Source organism: Zophobas morio, unplaced genomic scaffold (assembly GCF_036711695.1).
Source record: "Zophobas morio isolate AGI-343-1 ecotype UQ-CSIRO unplaced genomic scaffold, CSIRO_AGI_Zmor_V1 ptg000044l, whole genome shotgun sequence".
Classification (NCBI taxonomy): Eukaryota; Metazoa; Arthropoda; class Insecta; order Coleoptera; family Tenebrionidae; genus Zophobas; species Zophobas morio.
In genome coordinates this window covers 2,921,748-2,940,580 of record NW_026972149.1, presented here as the reverse complement: position 1 = coordinate 2,940,580, position 18,833 = coordinate 2,921,748, and the positions used below count along the sequence as shown (strand labels likewise).

The 18,833-nt window shown below is 34.6% G+C and overlaps 2 protein-coding genes and 1 long non-coding RNA gene across 4 annotated transcripts; 1 reads left to right on the top strand and 2 right to left on the bottom strand.

Moving 5' to 3' along the window:
• Positions 1 to 177: 177 nt before the first annotated feature.
• On the bottom strand, positions 178 to 5,560 carry LOC135141798 (uncharacterized). The gene is made up of 3 exons (XR_010282421.1): positions 5,246 to 5,560; positions 5,099 to 5,192; positions 178 to 4,782 (listed from the first exon to the last, which is right to left on the bottom strand). It is a non-coding gene; the product is annotated as an uncharacterized LOC135141798 (long non-coding RNA).
• A 245-nt stretch (positions 5,561 to 5,805) lies between these two features.
• LOC135141662 (leucine-rich repeat-containing protein 15-like) lies at positions 5,806 to 8,466 on the bottom strand. The gene is made up of 2 exons (XM_064072962.1): positions 8,358 to 8,466; positions 5,806 to 8,046 (listed from the first exon to the last, which is right to left on the bottom strand). Exon 2 carries the CDS (start codon positions 8,044 to 8,046, stop codon positions 6,022 to 6,024), a length of 2,025 nt encoding a protein of 674 aa, XP_063929032.1. The 5' UTR covers positions 8,358 to 8,466; the 3' UTR covers positions 5,806 to 6,021.
• Positions 8,467 to 8,560: 94 nt separating this feature from the next.
• LOC135141663 (protein windpipe) lies at positions 8,561 to 12,188 on the top strand. Of its 2 annotated transcripts, none has more exons than XM_064072963.1 (2): positions 8,561 to 8,932; positions 9,869 to 12,188. In XM_064072963.1, the coding sequence occupies exon 2, from the start codon at positions 9,882 to 9,884 to the stop codon at positions 11,493 to 11,495; it is 1,614 nt and encodes a 537-aa protein (XP_063929033.1). In that variant the 5' UTR covers positions 8,561 to 8,932; positions 9,869 to 9,881; the 3' UTR covers positions 11,496 to 12,188. The 2 variants fall into 2 exon arrangements, with proteins under 2 accessions (XP_063929033.1, XP_063929034.1); XM_064072964.1 differs by lacking the exon at positions 8,561 to 8,932 and adding an exon at positions 9,513 to 9,612.
• Positions 12,189 to 18,833: the final 6,645 nt, after the last annotated feature.

Below are 18,833 nucleotides of genomic sequence, written 5' to 3'. Positions count from 1 at the left end.
TATGTGTACATGGTGATACTTAATTTAAGGAAGCAAGAAGTGCATAAACATTTTTGTGGTTGAATACCTTCTCGACACACAATTAACAACTATGCGTCATTTACATAATTTGATTGAGACATCTACGTCAAATACCTAAATAAAAAAAATAGTCTGCAGAAATCAAAAACTTAATCGTCAATAATATAATTTATATAAATCGATTTACATAATTAACTATTTTTTCGATATACAACATAACAGGATTTATATTTAAATACTTATGACGTTATTACTTAGCGATTAATATTTTTGAAACAGGGTACTTACACTGGCAGGATTAATTTTGTTTGTATATATTATCTATAAATGTTATCCAACAACTTGATAAAATTTAAATACCTGTTTATTGCAGACGCCGAAATAATGGCTACATAATGTGTACACTCTACTTAAAATATCTGGACTAGCGAAAATTAATATTTCTACCCTTTTGATAAATAAGTCGCCGGATATAACTAGAAACTCAGAAAATATGGTGCTTTTTTGTATTTTTCTTTTTGCAAATGCGGGTTGTGGGTGTTCGGGGGCCCCTAGATCGGCGTAGTGTAATTCGCAATGTAGGGCAATCCAACGATCCGCGTTAAATATCTTTATCGTGGTTACACACAGAGCTCTTCATACTTACACAGGATAATGTACAAAATAGACCTAATAGAATGAAAATTATAAATAACATAAATTTTTGCTTGCGTTTTTTTTTTGTTCAAATGTCAAAACTTTCACCTTTTAGAGGATATAACTATGTAACGAAATTTCCATTGTGTTCATTGAAATGTTTATAAATGAATATCTTTATCGTGTAGAGTTTATTTATTTTTAGAAACATAAGTACTCAGTTTTTAAACTCGTAGTGGAAAAGTAATAGACCTCTCACAAGAATTAATACTGTACCACGATTAAGGGTGCTAAAGGTTTAAACTTTCATGATTAATGACACGTCAATTTATGAGAGGAAATCTACTTTAGATTCGTCAACGTGACAAAGGATACAACGTCCAAGTTGATATGACAATCATTTTAAAGATAGACACTGTCTGAAATGAGACGAATCTGTGTCTTTTATTTTGACTGTAACTAATACCTGATAATTATACAATCGAGTTGTTCTGATTTAAAAACCGGACAGTGATTATCATGATATAGGTATAAATTTCAAATATCAATTTTAACAAATATCTTGTTTTGAAGAAATTGTTTAGACTAAAGTTGGTATATTTCTGCTACTGTATCGTTTGTATTTTTTTTTATACAAATAATTGTGAGAGAATACGAATCAGTTTCAAAAAACGCGAAATAAAATGAGTTGCGCCTGTCATGTATAGATGGCGGTGTATTCCTCAGTGCTGCTAAAATTCCAATACATTCAAGAACTTGTATACCTACATCTAAGAATATATTTATAAACAGACACTAGAAGCGTTTACCTGTAATTGCATATTTGTCCAAAGTGAGAAATTGCATTAAATATTAATTAGCAATAATAAAGTTCCGACTAAAAGCATGTCGTAATTACACTTTTATGGTTTTACGTTTTTAATTTAGTTAGATGTCGCATGAGCGCAACATAGTCTAATAATTAACAAACGTCATTTGAGACCGAATTGACATGCTGCACCAAATAAATATGTATGTTCGTCTTATCGTATCTTTCGATCCATGATTAATCTGCAACGTTATTTGTACTGAACTTCCCTCGTCTCTCAAGCGTGACAATTTTTAAAAACAACACCATCAGCTGTTTTAGTAGGATTTATTTAAGAATTTTTCGAGATAGCGTCACCCACATTCCTGGCAATATGATGAAATCAATTTTGGATAATTGGATTAGCATTTGTACGTAGATCCTAGATAAATATTTGTTTGACAACTCATCTATACAAAATTTAAAATAGGGATAGATCATGAAACTATAAGTGAAATTTATTTGACAATTGTATGAAATGAATAAAAAAGATTGTGTGTCTTAAGAATTACTTAAAATTTTGAAGTAGTTGTTTGGGAAACCTGTATTTTTGTACTCTTCTGTCTACGCAAGGCTGGGAAAGTGGAATGTAGAAAGTGTAACAATTACTAGTCGGATAATTAACAGACACAATTTTTAAAAAGATTGCCGAATAAATATACATAGTTCAACGTCAGACTTTATCTAAATAATCATAATTAATTTACGTCATGCTCATGTGACTTATAATTTAGTCCCTAATATAAACACTGTTGCGATATGAGTACTAAATAAAAGTCATTAAATATAGCTTTTTCCAATATTTCGACTAATACAAGAAGTATTGCGTGGGATCTGAGTACATCGAATCATCTTAAAACGTATGTCTTAACAATGTATAAGAGTTTCGGTTAAATTTCGATTATAATCATATTGATTTAGATAAGCAACAGATATTTTTTCTACTTGGAAGCAATACGCTTTAGAATTCGTCTGCTTTACATTTCTGTGAATGACAATGCGCCAAAAAATAAATTGTGTTATTTACGTTTAAAAGAAAAAAATCGAACAATGGCAACAAAAATTCTTAAGGTAAATTATTTTCACTTGACGACTCAAAGTGATCCTCGTAAACTCGGCTTTAAAATTCATTATTTTCTCTGGAGACAACCAAGATAAAGTTGATAATATCAACGAAAGCATTAAACAATACGATTGTATCTAACGAGTCATTATTGTTCTTTCAGCAAAACACACTCCAAACTGGATTTTTTTTATGTTGTAGATTTATGATTTGTTGTTTGGAATCCGTTATTTAAATGTTTTTTAATCGTTGCTTGCTGATAACGATTTTGTTATTTTTGGGAGGTTGACTGCCCCGGGTCCTTGGACTCGTTTATTCTAATAATGTGTCCACTCGTCCAGACAATTTAAAAGGAATAATTCGTTGCTGACTGAATAATAAATAATGAAGCGATATAGTTTCTTGAATGCGACATAATTTGTGTGTGTGAGAAAGACAGGTTAAAGATTTCGCACACTTATTACTATTATTATTATTATTATAATTTATCAAAGAGTAATTGTTTTTGTGAAACGATAAACCACCTCACGCAGTTATTGTGTAAAAGTAATTATTCATTAATTCAATCAATTACAAGACATTAAAATGTGTAATTTTTATTGAAACAGTCGATGCCCCAAGAAGACAGATTAGTATTTATCGCCTTCTTTGTTTTAGACTTATTATCTCGATTTTACTTCCGGAATACATCACTAAATTTGTTGAGATTGATAATATCGTGAGATTTTCATGAATGACAATAAGAGCATCGTTTGACCTATCCTTGACCTCTGTTTTGACCATACGGAACGACTAAAAGTTCAAACAAATGTCATCGTTTCTTGCATGTATATTTTTTGATTCTAACCTGTCTGATCAAACTCCAGATACAATGACAGCTATGTGATAGATAGCCGTCGATAAACTGTCAAACTCCATAAAAAATTACAGATATATTTGGGCTACGTGACCATTTAGGTTAACTACCTGTTTTCCTCACTTCATTCTATTGTGTCGCTGATAAAGGATCAAGCGCATGATCAACTATTGTGATTAAAAATTAATCGCGACGTATTGTGTTACATGATCGTGTTTGGATTCTGTGATTACGGGAAAACTCGCAAGACGCAATTTTCCGTATCCCTGTCTTATCCTGTTACCTGTAACTGAACTTGTCATTGCGATCTAGATATCTGTTTGAATAGACTCACACCTAAAGGGAAACAGGAACATAAATGTATTAACATGTTAACAGATACACCCCCTAAATTCATAACTAGGCTGTCTTAAACTTTGAAATTGAATAGTGATTAAATTTGATTCAAAACAATGTCTCTTACGATATCAGCCAATATTGTCCAATAAAGAAGGTGTACTTATCTATTGTCGTACGATAAGTATAATTTACACTTACAAACAATTATGGTGTTGTTATGGTGCACCTTTAAATATACCCCGTGAAAAATATTCCCAGAATTTCGACTCAAGGAACATTTACAACGAACAAGAAATTTATGAACGTCAGACGTAATTTATTTTTTGTTTACCCTTAAAAAACAAGTTTACACTTTTGTTTATCAGTGTAAAGGGCATTGGCTACCAAAATAAATAGTTTTATCGTGTTGCCCTATAAGACTTTTCTATTAATTAAGGCCATGGACAAAAATTGTATGAAGTTCATTGTGCTTAGAATGCAATAAGTATTTGCACGAATATTGGCGACAATTGCATATGTCAAAAAAGTTATGGGTACTGTGGTATCATTATCACTATTGAAAAGTAACCTTAATCAAAGAGCAAATAAGTCTAATGCAAGAATAAGAATGATAATGTTACTTTCATTCATGGTACGGTGCATACATTGGTGTATCTGTTTCCATTCAACAGGTAGGTAGTATCAGGTTTACTACTAAATACTGATACGTGATAAAAATCGTATTTAATGATATGTTGAATAGCCATTTTCATAAAACATGTATCTGTACCATGTTTGTCACACGAGAACCGCATAGTGCAACTCTGCCTAAAAATATCAAATTTTACAGCAATAGTATGGCGTGCAACGATGTGATAGTTACGCCATTATGAAAAATTTAGTCATACAGGATATCGAACCGACATCCCTTTCCACAAATTTAATTTTTCTAGATCAGCCAAGATTAACAATTCCCACCTGTACGTGTTAAAGCGCCGCTTAAATATAAAGTTAATTTCCGATGAATGAGTTGATTTATATCTAAAACAAGTGAGATTAGAATTCGCTATTCGTTATATATCTGTAAATAAAATCATTGTGCAATGTCAAACCATGATATTGCATTTATTTTTACATAAAGAGTTGATTTTAGTACAAACTGAGTTATCTGCAATCCGAACATTACTTCCCAATGTAAAGTGAAAGTATTTGAGTCATCACGAATTACTAATGTTATCGCTTTTTGCAAACATCGGAAACAAGGAAAATTAATACACATTGTATTTAATATATTCGTGCTAAATATTTTACTACGAATATAAAACATAAGTTTCAGACTTTAAATTGCAACACTTACCTTGAATTTGTTTTTTGGGAAATCCGCTATTCAATTCTGTCATCGATGTTTCCTTGAGTTCTTGAAATAAAAAACCTATCACACCAATTTACACCTGCGGAATTTATAATAAATAATTTTTGATGTAAAAAGGGTAATGTTTAATACTAGACCAAATTGTTGTGCAATCGAGGATTTCGAGTTTGGTTTTCGGCGCCAAATTTCGTATATTCGAATCGTGAAAGTAAAATTTGACAATACTTTTTCACGGTTAAAAACTAAATATGTTAGCAATTTGCATCTACATAATAATGACTAGTAATTTGGCGATAATTAAGATAAACATAAAAAATTTGATCGCAATACAGTGATGTATCAACAACCAAGATGGCGCCTGTGGCTACTCTGAAATTCGAAAACATCAAGTGTTGTCAAAAATCTATATATAATTTCGACTTTTTGTTATATAAAAAAAGATCGACACAGTTGAACAAAACTATAAAGAGTAAATATTAATGCAATCTTTGTTTATAGTCTGCTGTCAATTTTATCTTTAAAAAAATAAAGTAATTATGACATGCGATAGATAAAAGGTAAACACACTTCTATCTAAGAAACTTGCTTAACTACAATGTTTTCGCATTAATTGGGAAACACCGATGATCAAAAATTGTTATCTTTTCTGGCTACAGGAAACCTAGTCATGGGGCTTTTACAAACAAGAAACACCCTTTTAATAATTTATTGTCGTTTGATTATCTACATATTTGGGGCATTATATGATTTGTATGGCATAAGTTAATTAAATGCAACTGAGACTGTATATTATAGTATTTTCATCTATGTAGTTCGGGAAACCTACGTATGGATAAACAATAAGCGCAATAAGATTAACAACTATCTAAACAATACATTTAAAAAACACAGTATCGCAGTCAGTAAAATTATGGTAGTGTATTATGAACTGATGGTGTTTGTTTAAATTCGTACCGATTTATGACAGGTGTACGTGGGCCAGAAAGTTCTTCTGATAGTGGTCGATAGATAGAACCACTGTGCTTCTTTTGACCTGGTGTAGTATGCCACAACGGTATCTTTAGCCGTGGAAGGTTGCCACCACGCACGTTGAAAGCCTTGTTTCGCTTCAGAATCAAAAGCGTGATTACTACAGCGACAAACAAAACCAGAAGTGCTGTCAAAATAAATACCGACGTAATAGACAAAATGTAGGATGCTTTTGCCAAATTCAAACTATTAGTTGTCAAAACTGAAGCTTCAACACCGTCATCTTCACCATTTTCGGTGTCATAAAACGCTGAATTCTCATCAATTTCGTCTTCGTCTTCATAATCCACATCATCGTTGTCGGTTATTTCTTCGTCATCGTCTGGCAATGGACAATCCGACAATATAATTTTGCCCCACTTGGGCTCAGTTTTATACATAACTTCCGCATCAAGTTGCAGGTCTTCGTGTGTTTTCATTTGTGTATCTTTAGGGTACATCAAGTTCCCCGTCAAATATTCAATCAGTTTGTAGAAGTCTGGACACTGAAGTGGATTACCTTGCACATCGATTGATTTGTATTTTGGAATTATCTTCATGTCATCGGCGGTAAGTTGATTTAGTTGGTTGTTATCAACGAATAACTGCTCCAACGAGGGAAATACGGCTTTGTGATTTGCCCACAATAAATTCAAACCGCAGTTACTAACATTCAACGTCTTCAACGACGGTAAAGCTTTGAAAACTTCCGGGTTCAGAGGCAAGAGTGGATTATTAGACAAATCAAGAGTTTCCAGTTCCGAATTATTTCCAAACGAATTTACTCCAACGCTTGTAATTTCATTATTGGACAAAATGATTTCCTTAATGTTGCTCATCTCTGTGAACACTCCGTCAATATCGTTGAGTTTGTTGTTAGACAGGTCAAGCGTTACAAGTTGATCCATATCTTCAAATGAACCTTTAACGGACTTCAAACCACAGTTTTTGCAAGAAAAGGTGCGAATGTGGAATATGCTTTCTTTGCTGCGGAACTTCGGCAAGCGTTCAAACTGGTTGTTGTCTAGAACTAAGCTATCCAGTTCGTAGTTCTCCAAAAAGATATCATCGTCCAACTCCACCACTTTGTTGTTTGATAAATCTAGATTATTTAGGTATTTCATGGGTTCAAACACGTCGAGCGGTAAAACTGAAATCTCGTTCCCGCTTAAATACAGGGTGTTAAGCACAGAGAGATTTTGCGTGGTGTGGCGATCTAATGTTGTTAATTTGCAGTGTTTGAGGGACAAGATTTCTAATTTGGGTTCGAAAAGTAGATCCAACGATGTCAAAGGATTGTGGTCAAGGTACAGAACGATGAAATTGGGATTTTCAACAAAGAGACTTTGTGGCAATTCAGTGATGCTATTGTTTATCAAGGACAGGTTTTCCAAATTGATGGATTTACTGAAGGTACCTTTATCGATAGTTTTGATAAGGTTGTCTGCCAAATTCAGAAGCCTTAAATTTGGCATATTGTCTAAGTTTGGTACTTCCGATAAATTACAATCGTTGATAGTGAGTTCCTCCAAGTATGGTGAGCTCAAATTGGGTTTTTCGGCGAACTTAGTTCTTAGAAAAGTGAGTGAAGTCAACTCGGGCAGCAACTCGAAAGCTTTAGGTCGAATGGACTCGATGCTCGCATCTTCAAAAACGACAGTTTTGACTTCGTCGAATCCAGTAAACGCATCGTCTTCGATATGTGTGATTTTAACGTTAGTAAAACTGATCACGGGAGTCTCTTTGGGAAGATCACTCAGGGTGATTTTTGTTAGAATAAGTGGGCTATCACAGTCTCGTATTTTCAGATTTCTTGTGTACAAGACGTCACATTTACAACCACTAATGCAACTGGTTTGGGTGGCAGTCGTCACTAACGCCGGGACAGCGACGACTAGTAGCAAACAAAGGGGGTGTATTCGCATCTAAATTAAAAAAAGATAATTAGACTCAATTTCGCAATACGTATTTCTGTGTCGCTTATATCAACAAAGATAACGCGTTTATGCATTGTGCTGACACGTAGATAAGCTGACTAAATTGCTGCGAAATACAATAATTCAGCAATTGTGTAGTCAAAAATTGTCAATGTTGCCCGGTTGTCTGGTCACTTAACTTAAGCTAACCTTGATGCACCTTCTCGTTGCGCATCTTACTGAGACAGTTTCTAATTAGCGAACGACAAAGAAGTTCCGATTTGATCTAGTTAATAACGAAAATTATTAAAAGTACTCACTTTTTGTGTAATCGCACCGAGCGCTGTCACTCAGTCTTGTAATCGGGGCGAGACCACCACTGAAATTGTGAAGCGAACACTTTATCGAAGTGTACTACTTCGTTTACGATTTAATTTCTACCTGTTCATACGTACCTTCGAACGACCAGGTAGAGGCATCCCCACCATCGCTATGATTAGAACTGGAACTGACTGACAGATGGTGCTAGTGCTTCGAATTTTAACTATAGACTCGGGTACAGAACTTGTCATTGCGTAACGCATTTTCACGTCCACCGCAGAACTCTTTAGTTGTGAACTCACTCTGTATTCACCATCGTTCAAAGTTGAGCGCGCGCTCTCTTTAAATCCGGCCGCTCGTATTTTTAAGCATTCACGAAGTTTCGTACGACCAGTACAGACAGACACTACTAATTCATTAAGCATTTATTAAATTTATGACTGACTGTAATTCGATAGTAAGATAAGAACATTTATGTTAAGTTCCAACATGTGAGTGCAGTGAGGTCTGGACAGCGGTTACAGACAGTTTACCAAGTGCTAGTGCAGCTCCCGAGTGCATCTTGCAATTTCGCGTAAGTTCTTTTTTAAAAACAATTTTCATTCGCGGTAGTGTGACTAAATGAATTTCAATTATCGTACTTGAACTTATTTCCGATAGGTCAAACAATTCGCTGAAGCAATGTACCATTAAATTAAGTTTTTAAAATTTTATTTCGGATGGTTTATGATCGTGATTGTTTTTTAAGTGACTGCTCCCTTTGAGAAAAAAAATTAACTTTGGAAGTGCGAGCAGTTCTTGCGTCCGCAATTGATAAAATTTGCATTTTTTTATTCGAATTGAATGTCACTACAATGGCGTTTGAATAATACAATTCGTCCAGTTGTATTTGGCAATAAGAATGAAACTTTCTCTTTCGTAGTAATTAATTATTTTGAGTTGGAAAGTGCGGGGTATTTTAAAATTCGAGGTAATGGCACATTTCCAGTGTAAAAATAATAGTCGGTAAATATAATTGAAGGTGTGTTACTTTTACTTGAGGGTACCACCACAAATTGTAGTAAAACAGTAAACCGGCGAATTACACCGTTACAGCGGCTACCTACCTACATATCGCCCGCTTTTTGAGAGTGAATCATACGACATCGTGCAACCAATAATCTTGGTTTAGAAAGCGGTGGTGGTCTCGTTCCGATCATATCGAACTACCATCGGTGTGCTGTCGTCCCTTCGCTGGTCTCGGTTTTGCGTTGTGTACGTAATTTGGTCTAAAGTACTTCGTTACGCAATATTTAATTTTATTGTTGGCCTTTGATTCGTATCCTTGTGCATTCATCAAGATGCGTGGACAAGTAGTGCGGAAGTACTGCATTATTCCGTGGACAATTGTCACTTAAGTTTGTCTCATCATTATCGACCATTTTATACAAGTAGGATGACACCCGCGCGTGCTACATATTGATTGCAAATAATTAAACCGTGTAAACTAATTCATTGTCTTCTCTTACAGAACCGCCAACAAGATGAAGCTAATAGTGATAGCCACCACCGTATTGCATTTAGCCTGGGGTGCCTCGATCGTAGACATAACATGCCCGGACACGTGCACCTGCCAAATTCAAGACGAACACTTGGAAACTTCGTGTGTTTCGTACGAATTCATCAAGAAACTCATCCCGAAACAAGAATCGACAATAGTGCGCTTAAACATAAACGATGCTTCGTTAGTTAACGTCGACTTGAAGTTAAAATATCTGAAAAACCTAAATTCTTTGGACTTGTCGAGAAACACCATCCCTGCTCTACCGTCTCAATTCCCGTACTTGCCAAAACTGAGGAATTTCAACATAAGCAACAACCAACTGCGAGATGTCACCTTCTCTCAGCTTCCGAAAAACCTACGAATCATTGATTTGTCGCACAACTCAATCGCGAATTTCCCCAAGGACTGGTCAAGTTTAAAGCAATTGGAAATCCTACACTTTCATGACAACCCCATTGACTGTGATTGTGACAATTTAGCAATCTACGAACAACTGCTAAAAGGAGGCATTGTTATACCCGAGAGTCTAACTTGTTACTCTCCTAAAGAATTCCACGGACGATCGTTAAATTCCGTTAATTGTTCCTTAATCAAGGAAAATTTGTTGAATTCGATGCTAGGTGACCAAGAGTTGGGTTCCGGCGCAGAAGATTTTGATACTCACGAGGAATATAGCAAACTGGCTGAAGAGGATGAAGAATTTTTTAAGGCTGAACAGTTGTCCACGGAACATGTCGAAGACGAACTAGAAGGCAGTGGCGACGAAGGAAGCGGTTTCATACCCATTTTACCCATCCCAGAGAAACCCAAAGCATGCCATTTTAACTGTTCGACTCCTCGTCCAATTGGACTTGACGACGAAAAGAACGCTTCGCCACCACCTTCGGTGCAAGAACAAGCGAAAATACTCTTCGAAGACGTTATATTACCGGAGCAAGTGACCACACCGACCACTCCAGCACCAGTACCAGAAGCGGAAACGGAGCCACAAAAGGAAAAAGAACCAGTAGAGATAGACGAAATGATGGATAAACGCATAATAACAAACGACGTGGAGACTGTTCCAACGAACGACACCATCGTAAGCGAAATGGAAAGGGCTAGTTTTGAAAACTCAAGTTCCAAGTCCGTATATATTATAGTCGGTTTATTGATTGCGTTTGTATCTTTCTTGCTCGTTTATTATATTAATAAGAAGAGGAATCAAAAGAAGCGGAATAATCGTAAGCGCAACAAGTCGCACGAGAACGGTTTCGGCGAGGAGATGAAACCTCTTGGGAAGTCAGCTGAAGTCCAAAAACCAGTGGAGCAGTTGAATTCGAAACTACCCGAATCCGCACCGTTGTTGAATGGACAAAATGGAAAGATCGCAGACGAAAACAACGTAAAATCACCGCCCGAGAATGACGAGGATGATTTAGAAAATGTTGAACTACGTAAACCAGATAAAGAAGAGTCGTTGACACCGCAACCTGAAAGAGTTACGATTAAAGCTGGAGAACTTCCCGATTCGGTTCCGAAGACTCCTTTGCTTGTGCAGCGTCATGTGAACAGTGATGGAGAAATTGTCACTACTGCAGTAAATTCCGATTGAAAGGTACTAGTGATGTGAATACCTCAGTATTTAATAGAAGAATACGTTTGTGATAAAAAAATTATCTTATATCGCGGTCGTTCCTATTATTTAGTCTTCGACATGAAGTCGATACTTACGTGAGTTCGCAGATTTTTAAACTGCATGTTCGACTGTTTATAGGCTATTGTATATTTACTTATTTTTATGTTTATATATTTATATTGTTACCAAAGTAATTTTTTATGTGGAGAGAGATTATACATTTGTAGCAGGATTGGTGCTTTTACTCTAGAATATAAAAGTACTTTTGTGGTAATTACTCGGTCCTTTGCTGTATAGGTTTCTATTTTCTGCCAGTGCCATTAGTTTCGATAAGTTACGAAATTGGGTTTAATTAGCAACTTAAATTAGTCTAATTTAGGGTTTAGTTTACGAATACTTGTGATTTTATTTTATTTGTTTTCTACTTATTTATTTTGAATTGTAAAAAGTCGAAACTAACAGCGAAATTTAAAGTACCCACAATTGTCATTTGTTAAATTGACGCACTTGACGAAATTGTTTTAGTTTACGCGAATAAACCGTGGATCGAGAACAGGGTAGAAAATCAATCAAATCTTTATGTTATGTTATGTCTAGCGTGAACATACTCATATTCACAATATTTCGTTTTTGTATGTTTTACAACTTAATAAATCCGTTTAAATTAAATCGGGTTTTGCAGTCTGCTACCTACACCATTTATGTAATTGAATAACTAAAGAGTGTTCCACTAAGCATCTTCAAGTACGCTGTGGTCTTTATAAGAGAAATAATCTTCAAGGTCTCCATTTAGTACAACCTTTAATGCATTGTTTATGCAATAGACACAATTTCTCTTCATTTGGAAAATTAGTACCTATTAAAATAATCAAAAACTGCTCATATAAATTCAATTAACGATGTCCAAGGTCTGGTCGTAAATTTTTGCCCTTTAAAGTAGTACATACAAGAGTACCAGTAATGGTTACAACGAACATAAAACAGCAATGGCTGACTCAGTGCTAGAGTTTCGAGTGACGCGACGCAAATAGCTTTTCAGATAAGATATGACATTAAACAATTCGATGCAGTACCCGAATGTAAAATTTAGTAACGTTTCGTTCTTAATGTTAGTTTTGAAAAATGGAGTGTTTCGGAAACAGGAAACAAGACGAACGTGCGTTGACTCATGATACGTCCGTCATCGCGGACTTGAAGATCGCGTCCAGTGTGGTCTTGCTTGTCTTTAGATTTTAAAAATATAATGATAGATTGACAAAGTCTATTTAAATTTACACACGCGATATATTATCATACTAATTATGTAAGCTGTACCCAGAATCGCTATTCCTCGGACTAGCGTATTTACACTGATTGTTCTTGTTAATGGCCAACACGCACGTAGATACCGTTTTGTAATGATGAATGCAACTAGCGGAATTTACTCAAAGAATACCAGGAAGTGAGGGGTTCGCAAATGCCTCTGTAAACAGCTTTGCAGGGGTTGATCCTGATATTACGGTTTACTAACGTCAAGGAAACTGAAGACCCCGCAGATAACAATAAAAATATCGCCCCTAATGTATTCTGTCTACGTAGCAATCAAATGTTTATTAAAAAAAATCACAGGAATGTTGTCTGCGTATCTACTTATTACCCTTTCTAATCGTTGTAGAGTTATAATTTGCATTTAATCAGATGTGATAGGCCTCCATAGGGAATATAGTGGTTATTACACTTACCTGTAGTCCGAGTTGCCAAAACCTGTTGGTTTTAGTTTCAACGAAATTTTACAAAAATTGAAAGTCTAATTTGATCACGGTGCGATACAAATGCAGCGTCATGTTTTATTAATCTGGCATAATCGCAAAGTTAAAAAGTGTGCATTTTTAAAAGTTGAACTTTCCACTTTACATAATACATAATCTAAGTGATTATCAAAAGCTTCGCCATAAATTGTATTTGTATTGGGGGAATTATTACCAATCCTATTGATTATAGCACAGGTTCGCTTAGTGTGTGCTACAAAAATTTACAACATAAACCGTTAAAGTATTATGGATGACATTGTAAGTCTGTCAGCAGATCAGGTAGAAAAGTTATGTCTCGTTAAGTACTAGAAAGTTGTGACTTTGTAGCTCGACCTATTAACGTAGGTAGAAAAAATTTCCGGAAATGTATACATTAGTTAAATCTGTAAATGCAAAAATGAAGTTGTCAGGTAGACGTTTGACAAATGGGTTGCGTTTTAGGGAGAAGGATTTAGGTTACACGTCGTTATAAATATTTGTAAATTGACCATTAATGTGCGTATGTAAATAATTCATTATGCCAGAGATTATATTTAATTCCTACGGTATTTGGAATCAATAAATTATTATTAAAATCATTACGAATTGCACAAATACTTCAGCACAAATATGGTCATAGTTGACGTTAGGCTGTGCTAAAAATGTGTTCAATGATCTTTATAACGTGAGTAAGAGTCACCATGATTTGTGACTAATTATATTTTATAAATACTTATTAATAATTGTAACAGCTCTCTCCTCGGCGTAACGACCTTTGTATTTTAAATCTCTCCATAGGTACTACATCTCAACAAATATGCGAACTATTCGAAAAACTTCCATTAATCGTTAGTCACTTGACGTAATATTTGACGTTTCTATTAGGAAGTCATTCTGCTTATTTGTTATAACATTTTCACAAATTTTATGCACGCATTTAAATATTTGTCTTGAGACTGATTTTCAATTTCAAATTTTACGTCAACACTTTTCGAAGTTCAAACGACTGCACACATAATTTGCTGACCTCATTGAAATTTACAGAGGTTATCTCGCCTAACCTTGCAAAAAGCAAGGTATAAATTCAAAATTGCATTTTATTTGCCTTGCCTGTCGTGTATTAGGTTACGTTATGGTCGTCAGCGTGTAAGATAACGGCTTAAAACATCGTATTACTACGGAAAGTCTGATTAAATTGATGAAAGAGCAATCCATCATTGCGAACACGACATAATTTATATTTTAGAAATATATAGATTAACACCATTTCTGCACATTTACTATAAAATTTTGAAAGTTGTTCAGATAAAAGTAAAACAAGAATTATCGCATGACGTGATTACAATTACGTAAATCGTATCTATATTTAACAATAGTGTGAAAATGTTGTCTTTTTTAGATAACTGTATTACAATCTTGGTCGGTTAAAGACTTCCCCGATTAATCGTTTAATTTAATTTAATAACTTGTTTGAGCGAAATGGACCACAGGATAAATAATTTACCGCTTAATTAATAGCGAATTCCTATAAAATCATAAAACATGTAAGTTAACAGCTTTCTTCTCATGCACCGTAATTGCTTGATGGCGAGTTTTTGGAATATTCGCAAGATGTTGGCGAATTGAAAAATCCGGATAATTAAAATTATCTGACTGGAGTTTTAACAACTTTCCCTGAAGTAATTAGGCATATCATTAAACTTCATTTAGGTTGCTGTAATTGTTTATTTGACCATAATTTGTACTTGGGGTTCATTGTCGACGAAGAATTTTATCTCCGAGGCGTAACGGCACGCAATTATTACGTTAAAAGTATTAAGTTACTAATTCGTTTCAGCTACTCCTTATATTGTTGGTCGCTTTAAATTACAACGGATTTTTATCGACTCTAACTCAAACTAAAATTAGGTGATGCAGTTCCTACATATCGTATGGTTTAAATGGGCCGTAGTGGGATGGACTAAATTAGCTCCACTAATTAATACAAGACACTTGTGCTTACCGGAAGGAGTCTAGTAAAAAAAAGAATCTGAGCAATTTTTACCTAAGTAAGACGTGTCGGGACCCACAGAAACCACTTAGACCTTGACCAGAAGTAAGTCCCTGAAAAATGTAGATACCACTAGCTGATAATCGTACCTATTGGTTTTGAGACGCGACGTCATAAATTTGAAGCATTAGTTTTATTGCAGCGCATTCTTCTTTGTAACAATGATGCGACACGTAGTGAAATTACATTGCACTTGTTTTCACGAATTTAGCAGTCGTCATGTCGCTGAGGCATGTTTTTCGTAATTAGTTTGTGTTATATGGTATTAATGCTTTTTCTTGGGATTATCAGTGATAATATCGACGCCAGTGTATCATCACTTTTACTATTATTACAACATTCCGCTGCTACGTTCCAAAATTCTGTTGTTTATGTAGCCTTGAGATATTGTTAAATGAGATAAAAATATTTTTCACAAACTACATACTTTACTCAATTTTAAATAGGAAGTTTCAATTTCAAGTATTATGTAATGATTTTGAGCGCGCAGACTAAGCTACGACACGACTGACGTTTGATAAGATTAAGACTGCAATTTTTAACACTTTCGGATTGATTAAAAATCACGTGTTGTCAAGAAATAAAAATCTGTGATATCTTCCTCATAGTTTTAACCCGATTTAAACTTCGGGGCTTGAGTAAACTGTTATTGAATCGCTCGGCGACAGAAGTTAAAACCCACAAAATAATAACTCTTATCGCCGTTCTTATCGGTTCACCTACGTACTATTTACCATTACCTGTGTCGTACTGTCTTGATCGTTTTAAATTTCAAAGCGGACTGTCACCATCGAACTTCGATCTAATTTTTAATAGTAGTATAAAAAGTTGTTGGCATTTCCGGTTTAAGCAGACTTCTTTCAGAGATTTGGTATTGTTTTGACGGACTGGAGATCTTTTTGTGGTTTAGTTTACAGGACCCAAGGTCATCCTTTATACGAGTGTTTTGATTCTAGGGTGAACTGTCAGCGTCGGTGTCTTTGTAGCTTTGTCATTTCTTCGAAAATTTATCGTGTCCAGTGTTCTATCGGAAATGCAGATGTTTTCTTATCGAACAAACAACGTATTTTTCTTGTTTGTAATCTAGGGTTTTTAACTTGACTTTGTTGTTGTTGGTAGTTGAAACGTACACAACGTGACGTTACGTTTTACGTGTGACGGCCAAGTAACAATTATGTTATAATTATGATTGTGATAAACTTCCTTTATAATTTAAATTTAATCAAGCAATAGCATTGTTCTTGACGCAAGTGCTTATGTTGCCTATGGGTTGTGTCACCTTACATTAGCATACTTTTCTTGGTAGAGAAGGCTGAATAATTTTATTTGGGACCAGAAGTATTAAGCGTCACAGAATTAGAAAAAGTAGAATGAATAAATTATTAGTTCTTTTTTATTTCCACGGTTTGCTAATAGGTTATACAATGCAGTTTAATTCGGAAACGTTTTTAAATTAATGTTTTATTTTAAATATTTGTTCAAATTTTCGATTATGCGCATTTTGGCTAAAGTTCTTCCATCACATGGTAATTATTTTAAAATGCCAAGGTCAAAATGGGGTTTATATTTTAAAACTAAATAATACAAAGTTCAAGAATTTTTTCGTTACCATGAATTTAGGGAAAAAACGTTACGTATTCGAATCCCGTGTGTTATCATTATCACTTATCAGTGATATCACCTCAATTACTGCGCCTATGGTTGAGAATTGGAATGAAATCGTGATGATTTAACTCCAACTATATTAACATGCTTAAGAAATAAACATTCAGAAAAGGAAAATAAGATAATGTGAGAAAAGAACTATAAGTATATAACTGAATACACATGACGACATAATTATAAGTAAAAAATTAACGCTTGATCAAACGACACAGTGATTAAGTTAATTTTATTACCAATATTTGACGTTTCGCCACCTACTTTGACATCTTCATGTACCAAAAGTTGATTTTACTTTTCTATCTGAACAGAAACCAACATAATAGGCCTTGAGATTTTCGTTCAATTTTGTCGGTGTCGCGGATGTGTGTAACGTGTTGTCTCTTGCAGTAAATCGAATAAAAACACCGTTAAAAAGGAAATTCGCTCTAAAGCGGAAAACGGGAATGACGCAGTATGCATAGGGAAAGAAAGCCCCACTGCGTCATATGTTTGATTTGTTAAAAGTTATATTTGATGTAACTGTTGTTAATCCTTCTCTCATTTCAAATATTATCTCCGTTTTATTGATTTTCTGAATGAATATTTGTTAAGTATTTGCTTGTTTACATTAAATTATCTCTTGTACTTCCTTGTATTTTAGCGTATTTTAATCATCGAACCAGCCGTCTTTGAACAAGACAAAATTTTGATTTGACTGACTAAAACCCGACGATTGTGTAAATATAAATTAGGAATGATTTTGTACATTATTTCGTCACCTGGCTCTAAGTGAATAAATGTCAGCGTGACCAAAATGAAATCTAATTCAATAGATTACTCTCCCTGTTACACATATGCACTGCTGCTTGAAAGGAGCGCTTAAAAATTATACTGGGTCCAAATAACACTCACAGTCAATAGGTTCGCCATCGTTCTGTCAAAAAACGCACATTTACAAAAAGGCTCATTCCATGTAGTGTCAAATAATTTAACACAATTACAACAACAAAAGCATCGAGACAACCGCTTAGCTCGGAGCAGACTGGATCATAGTAGTATGAGATACTTGTCGGTCAAACGTCTTTTTATGTTAAATAAAACAAAATTCAATTTTATAATTTTTCGTGGATGGATACTTCGGGGGCGAGGGAAGTTCTATCGAATAACCTTCGACTAATCTTTTCCTATTGTTATAAAATAGTAAACACCACTGTTTTTAGCTTAAAGCGAAAAGTTTGATTTGATACACAACCTACATACGACGATTGTTAACGTCATTGTTATGATGCAAACTTTTTTTTAATGAAGCGTAAATTCTGATTACGGCGATATAAAAGACTCCCACTTTTGTTTCATTTTATCGTTTTATAAAAAAGAGATTATCTAGTGACCATGGGTTGTTATAAAATTTCTTTATTGTCTAAATTACAACAGCGTTCTCGTTGGGTAAATGTATTGACATGTGGTTCTAACTGTAGCAACCGTTTTATCGTTTATAGGAAGCTAGTGTTAAGATTTTTATACTTTAATTCTTTTACGAGATAAACTATATATTTATAACTTGATAAGAAGAGAGTGATAATGGGTTACTGGGTAATTTCAAGCCAGCGCTGTGCACTGAGTAATAAGCCCGGCGTTTTTGGTCTTTCTTTCTCACTTTTCTTGGGAATCTTCGTCACTCTCTTCGGCCAAGTACTTGACAGCAAAAAGCACTGAGTTACGTGTCATGAAACTTTCCAATGTAAATCACATGGTCACATTTTTTAATCAGATATATTTTAATGGCAATTGAACTTGTTTCTTCAATGCCATTAACTATTATTGGGTTTACGATTAGATAAATTATAACAA